This window comes from Hevea brasiliensis, chromosome 13, assembly GCF_030052815.1.
Source record: "Hevea brasiliensis isolate MT/VB/25A 57/8 chromosome 13, ASM3005281v1, whole genome shotgun sequence".
NCBI lineage: Eukaryota > Viridiplantae > Streptophyta > Magnoliopsida > Malpighiales > Euphorbiaceae > Hevea > Hevea brasiliensis.
In genome coordinates this window covers 10,009,341-10,016,826 of record NC_079505.1, presented here as the reverse complement: position 1 = coordinate 10,016,826, position 7,486 = coordinate 10,009,341, and the positions used below count along the sequence as shown (strand labels likewise).

The 7,486-nt window shown below is 26.6% G+C and overlaps 1 protein-coding gene across 1 annotated transcript; it reads right to left on the bottom strand.

The window, feature by feature from the left end:
* Positions 1 to 3,655: 3,655 nt before the first annotated feature.
* LOC131172046 (protein ACCELERATED CELL DEATH 6-like) lies at positions 3,656 to 6,876 on the bottom strand. Its single transcript, XM_058132990.1, has 2 exons — positions 6,174 to 6,876; positions 3,656 to 3,759 (listed from the first exon to the last, which is right to left on the bottom strand). Exons 1-2 carry the CDS (start codon positions 6,838 to 6,840, stop codon positions 3,656 to 3,658), a joined length of 771 nt encoding a protein of 256 aa, XP_057988973.1. The 5' UTR covers positions 6,841 to 6,876.
* Positions 6,877 to 7,486: the final 610 nt, after the last annotated feature.

The window sequence follows — 7,486 nt, the reverse complement described above, 5'->3', positions numbered from 1 at the left end:
CCAATCTTGCTATTTTTTAATACCAATCTTACTTATCTTTTTGATACCAATCTCTTTTATGAAGTTTCATTTGATACCAATCTTCCTATTTGTAATATCAATCTTGCTCATTTTTTGATGCCAATTTCTTTATTGGCTTTCTTTTGATACCAATCTTGCTAATTTTTTTTTTATACCAATCTTGCTTATTTGCTTGATGCCTATCTTGCTCTTTTTTTTGATACCTATCTTGCTCTTTTTTAATGCCTATCTCATGGCATCTATTTTGATAACAGTCTCTTTACAGACTTTTTTTTTTTTATACCAATCTTCTTATTTTTTCATATCAATGTTGTTATTTTTTGATACCAAACTTACTCCTTTTTTTATATTAATCTCCCTATTTTCATAAGTAACTGGTATTTGGATTTTTTTTTATAGCTTTATTGTGTAGATTTCATGTTTTATTAAGTCCTGTTTAAATTTTATTGGCTGATGAAAAATAATTTAATAATTTTTTTTCTACCTTTTAAAGCACAGAATTGGCCTATTAAATATGTATTAGGTTTCATAAGAAATATTTAAAATTATAGGGGTTCAAATAATTTGATTATAATTTTTCATGATTTATAGGTAAATGTTATCATAGTATTATATATATCGGTTGAAATAAGTTGCTATTAGTAACCGATTGAAATCGGTTGCTATTAGCAACGGATTTATAATTGGTTGTTAAAATTCATTGATCGGTTGCTATTAGCAACGGATTTATAATTGGTTGTTAAAATTTATTGCTAATAGTAATCAATTTATAATTAGTTACAATCAATATTAGAAAAATTGTAAATATTTAATTAGCAATTGATTTTAAAATCAATTGCTATTAGCAACTTATTAAGAAATGGGTTACTAAAATCTGTTACTAATAGCAACCGATTTAAGGAATCGGTTGCTAAATTAAATAATTATTTTAATTGACTCTAGAGTTAGCAATTAGCCAAAATCAGTTGTTATTTACAACCAATTCCTTGTCGGTTGCTAATAGCAGCCTATTTCTATAACCAATTATAAATCAGTTGTTAAATTTATTCCCTAAAAATTCACATCTAATTTTTTTTTTTCATTTACAACCAATTTGCGAATCGGTTGCTAACATTAATCGATTTTTGTAATTGATTTTGCCCCCCAAAAATTCCCACCTAATTTTTTATTTTCTTTTTTTGATTTACGAATCTGTTGCTAACAGCAATCGATTTTTGCAACCAATTATGTAATCAATTTTTTTCCTCCAAAAATTTTTGAAATAGACTTTTTTTATTTGCAACTGATTTTAAAAACTGATTAAAATCAATTGCTACTAACAACCAATTTTACAACTGATTTTTTTTCCTTAAGAATTCCCACCCATTTTTTGTTTTTTTTTTTTTTTGATTTGCAACTAATATACAAATCGGTTGCCAATAGCAACCAATTACGAATCGGTTGCAAAATTTTTCTGTCAAAAATTTCCACCCAATTTTTAAAAGAAATTAAAAACCAATAATTGATTTTATTATTTTTTTTATAGTTTTATTGTGATTAATGAGAATTTATATGTGTCTCAAATCAAAGAATGTGGAAAATTAATATGAGAAAATGTAATATTTAGAAATAATTTTATCATTCTAGTGTCGATAAATAAGATATTAATTATGAGTAATACTAACACAAACATAGAAAAAAAATACTGTTAAGAATGCTACTAAATATTAGCATTATATGTCATTTCAAGATAAAAAGAAAAAAAAAAGGAAAAAGAAAAAAAATAAAAAGGTAGATTCTGATGCAAGAATTGAGAAGGATTAGTAACGTTAAAATTCTCCCTATGGGCTTTTTTTTTTTTTTTTTTTAATGCCGATCTTACTCATTTTTTGATATCATCAATCTCTCAAGGGGCTTTCTTTTAACGCCAATCTTCCATTGTTTTTTTTAATATCAACAAGCCTCTATTTTGATATTAATCTTTTCATGAGATTTCTTTTGATACCAATATTGCTCATTCTTCATTTTCTTCTATTCCCTCCAAGAAGAATATATAGTTGCCCCCTTTAAGGTTCAGGAGTGATTTTGACTGATATTTGAAGCAAGTAGTGATAACATGTTTCTTATTTTATTTGATATAATTATTTTATGAATTGAGCTTATGAAGCAAAAAATTCTACAACGTACTTATTATATGTACAATGATTCATTCACTACAGAAAAATAGGGTATAGGTGATGAATTTATAGATCCATCGCAAATCAGTCGCAAAAATATAGGTTAGCACTAGATCAGTATGAATCCATCACAGATTCATTGAAAATCTATCGTTGAAACTTACTATTGATGAGATTTTTAGTGACGATCATAATTCGTATCTAATTCAAAAAATTAACTTTTAACGACGAATTTTAGTCTGTCATTGATACTCTCGTGCTAAAGCATTAGCGATGGATTCATGAAGTATCAACGATAAATCTGTCACTAATCCATTACTAATTAATATTTTTGTGATAAAATTTTGATCCATCACTAAATCAATCTTTGTGTTTTCTCATAGTGATTAATTATAATGAATGAATCACATCATAATCAATAAATGATTGAAGTACATCAATAAATGATGAAATATTTATATTAACATCATATTTTGACTTATTTCAATCTTAATTTTTTTTCCCTTTTAACTTATTGTTTCCTTTCATTTTGTATTCATTTACTTTATAATCAATAAGTTAATAATTTTAAACAATTCCTAAGTTAATAATTTTATCTTAATTGAGTTGAAATTTATTTAAATTTAATTTTAATTATAAATTTAATTTTTATTAAGCCTATTACTATAATTAAGAACTAACAATTTGATATATTAAGAACTCCTTTTAAAATATTAAATTCATGTCACATTTTCAACTTTATTTTCACGTGACTATTAAAAATAATTTATCAGATATGTTACTAAATTATATTTTTTATTTTAAAGATGCTAAATAAAATAATTCTTAACTTAATAATTTTATCTTAATTGAGTTGAAATTTTATTTTAATTTATTTTTAATTATGAATTTAATTTTTATCAGGCCTATTACTATAATTAAGAACTAACAATTTGATAAATTAATAGCTCTTTTTAAAATATTAAATTCATGTAACATTTTTTAACTTTATTTTCATGTGACTATTAAAAATAATTTATGTTAGTAAATTATATTTTTTATTCTAAAGATGCTAAATCTTTAATAGTATTTTGTAAAGATTTTTCTATTAATTATTTTTTAAATTAAATATTACAATTCTATCTTTTGAAAAATCTTTGTTCATAATTTTTTTTTTTACCTTTATTTTAATTTGATCTATTATTTCTGTTTAAACCAATACGACTAAATCAAAATCCAATATATATATATATATAATAACTAAATTTTTTGTCAATATATAGTGAAAATAAATAGTTGAAATTCACTTAATTTAAATTAAATAAAAATTAAAAGTAAAAAAATTAAATTATTATCACACAACTCGTAAATAAATGACTAATATTTTTATATTTTCAAATACTTATGATAATATTATTAAGAAAATTTAAATACCAAGTTCATAATTACTAATAACAAAATCCCTAATTGATTATTATTTTTTTTAAAATAATGAGAAACTAACCCGTGTGCGATTGATTGTCATCTTCCTCATTTTTTTTGCCGTATAAGGATATGTATTTCTCCCAGGATCTGTATTTCTCCCACAACGACTTCCTCTGCCCTGAAATAAAGTCAATAAAACCAAATTCATAATTAAATCTTAATTAATTTAGCACGGTTTTCTTAAAAAATTGAGAAATTGACAGTGAATGATTTTCCTTTATTTTTTTAATAAAAATTTAAAATTTTACTTGATATTAAAAGTCATAATCAAATGTGTAGTAAATTTATAATTTGTAAAGTAAATGTTATTTTTAAATAACAATGAATTGTTAAAATCTATTCATCATACAAAATTCAAATAAATTAAATTAAAATCAAAGTAATTATAGAAAAAACTATTACACATATTTTTATATTATCAAATATTTATGATAATATTATCAAAAAAATTACTATTTTTCCTTAAAACTAGGTCTTATCTTTTAATATAAAGATAATTAACTTACCTTTTTTCTTCTATAAACAAGAACAATTTATTAATAAAATTGAAAAGAGAGGGAAAAAAAAAAACCTCCAGACCAACCGATTCTCTTCAATATGCCCACCTAAACTAAAGACAAAAAGATACAAAAACCTACAAAATAGTCAAAGCTAAGATAACAGAGAAAGCAAAATAGAAAACACAGCCGGAACAATCAACTTAATAGCAAATCCATGTGACAAAAGCCACATGATCTCGCATGAAGAGAGCCACCACCAACAATCAACAGAACTGGAACCCTTGAATTGATTGCTTCAACACACAACACATGGCAGCAGCTACCAAATTCAAAATAAACAGAATTATAGATTCTTCGCCTGAAACAAAAACACACAATGACAGGATTTTCATAGTGGAAATGGTTTTGATCCACCAAAAAGCACCAATGCCACCACCGACTGGAGCTTTCCCACCTTTAGATGGAGACTAGAAAGATGGGATGCCTTCTCCACAGACACAGAAAGCAGACGCTCTTGAAGGATTACCAACTAAAAATATACAATGGTAGGCAAAACCAAAATAAGGCATCCAACTAGGAGTAACAAGAGGACCGGAAGAAACATAAAAATGCTATAATGCTACCACCAAAAGAAAACCGGAAGCCATCTGCACCAAAACAAAGAGCAGCAAGCAGAGAATGACATGGGAAGTAAAACCACCAAAGAAGATGTTGGTTGCTACCGTGACTATTAATTGTGTCGCACCCGACTTCACTAATAGAAAATTTATAACTTAAAACGAAAGGGCAATTAAATAAGTTAGGGGAGATTATCAAAAAAAAAAAAATCAACTTTTAAAAGTTTCACAATTTTATTGTAAATTAAAAAATTTATTAAATTATGTACTTTTATCTTTTTTTAATTATACCCTATTGTCAACAAAGTTGTTGAGAGCTAATGAAAACACCACATCAAATGTCCTTCACCTCATAATTAATCCAATTAACCCCAAATTAAGTCTAACTAATTGAAATAAAAAAAAAAATAAAATAAAAGGAAGATCAGTCCAAAGGAAGAGGTGTAGCGGATGAAGAGCTTGATCAGGCCAACATATGCAGCTAAAGATCAGTCCTCGCCCATAATGCTGCCAACTGATGTGAAACGCAAATTGTTTTTGTGTAAATTAAGAATTTGAGCTTATAATTAGACTTAATTAATTAGGGTTTAAATTGAGTTAATTAGGAGTGAAAGACGTTTGGCATGGTATTTACGTTAGCTAATTAACAGACTTGTTAACAGTAGGGTGTAGTTAGACAAATATAAAAAGTAAAAAGTTTGATGGGTATTATTTTAATTTAAAGTAAAATTGCAAAAATTTTAAAAATTCAACTTTTTTAATAATTCATGTAATTCAAAAACTTCGTGAGCATCTACAACACAATTACTATTTGGTGGCATAAGTGTTTTTACTAGTATTTAAAAGTTGAGAGAATGGATCATAAAATATTACTCTCTCTAATATTTAGTATTTTAATTAGGGTTAAAAATATTATACCACTATTTTTACATTAATAACTTATCCAACAACTATTTCACCAAATACTTCTACTTTAAATAATTATATAAATAGTTAATGACTAACATTTAACAATTAATAAAATAGTTGACAATAACTAACAATTACTATAATAGCTAATATTATCGAATAGACCTTAAGATTTTAAAGTTTTAAGTGCATATAAGCATGTAAATACTAAGTGTTTATAATCTAATTGTAATAAGCTACATTTAAAACTCTCCAAGTCTATCTTCACAAAAATAAATAAATAAATAAATACATTTTTTTTTCTTCTATTAAGTAGGCTTCTTAGTCTTGGGTTTAGGTGCTTATATGGTTGTTTAACGCCATTTCCAGCCACTATCATTTACGGTTATAAGATTTTTTTTTAAAAAAAGTTATAAATAAAGATATTCGCAATTCACTTCCCACACTAACACACAAAACAATCAATATTTATATATAGAAAGTTCATGATCTGCTTACTGTATTACCTTCATCTGTGAAGTCGTTATCTTCGAAGTGCAGCACTATTGCCTCATGTAATGCCGTTTTACCATTGGGACCACCATAAGCCAGTAATTGTGAATCGGGATGATTTAATAGTTCAAAAGCTATCTCCATATTTCTATTTTTAACAGCTAGGTAAAGCGGAGTTTCCCCATTATTATTGGCAGAATATGTAAACTTTGTTGGATCTTCATCACGCATTATTGCTTTCACAATGTCCCGACTTCTTTCGTTTCGTGCCGCCTCATGCAAGGCCGTTTCTTTATTTTTATTTGTCATCCTTAACATCTTCCTTACTGCTGCCATTTTACTCTCTGTTGGCCCTTCTCCGCTCTCTAAATCTATTTCATCACCCTTTGCCTGTTTGATTAGCACTTCTGCTGCATCAACATGCCCGTACCTTGCTGCAATGTGGAACGGAGTATCAGCGTGGACATTGACCTTCAATAACAGTGACGGACAAAGTCCAAGTATCCCCTCTATAAACTGGGGATGTCTCTTACTTGGAGTGCTAAGGTAAATATGCAATATTGTGTTTTTCTTTGGGGAAAGTAGCCTATCAAGAGGTGGTTGAACATTTTTGAATGGATCAAGTTCGCCATTTTCTGCCGCTTTTCGTAAGTCGGCATCAATGTATGCGCAAGTTTCCATTTGGTGGTGTGGCTGCCTAGATAAGATAACACAAGATAAGAAAAAGAGAATATATAATGTGGAAAAAAGTGTGGTTTAAGACTTGATTTAAGTGAGAAATGACTAAAAAGTAGACATATACATAGCAGCCACAGCCGTGGCCTCTCTCTCATGGTTAATTCTGCAACGCCGCTAGTTTATATGCAGTTCAATGCCGTAATTTGTTGGACTAATGCCCAGATTACAAAAAATTTAAAATGATAATAAAGACAAAAAAAAAAATACTTGTAACCCAGTTAATGTACTTCAAAAAAAAAAAAAAAAAAAAAAGAAAAAAAACAGTTGGTGTAGGTTGCTTTTTAGACTTAAACGCTTTTTATGGAATTGCTGCTGTTACTAACATTGATTAAAAAAATTGTAAAACCAACCTAAAATTATTTGTAAAAATAATGTTCTTAAAAATGTCACCGAAGAAAAAAAATTTTTTACACATCAAAGTAATAGTTTTTTTTTATCGAAAGTAAAGTCAAGTCATATAATTTTGAAAACACCACTTTAATAAAATTTATATGTTCTAATTATTTTTATAATTTTTTAACACTTCAATATAATTTAATTAAATTATAATCTTTTATTAATAATTGTTAGAATAATTAATATAATCATA

Coding starts and splice junctions, on each gene's coding strand:
- LOC131172046 (XM_058132990.1), bottom strand. CDS start 6,840: ATGGAAACTTGCGCATACATTGATGCCGACTTACGAAAAGCGGCAGAA. Junction 3,760..6,173: donor TAACGACTTCACAGATGAAG/GTAATACAGTAA, acceptor ACTTTATTTCAG/GGCAGAGGAAGTCGTTGTGG.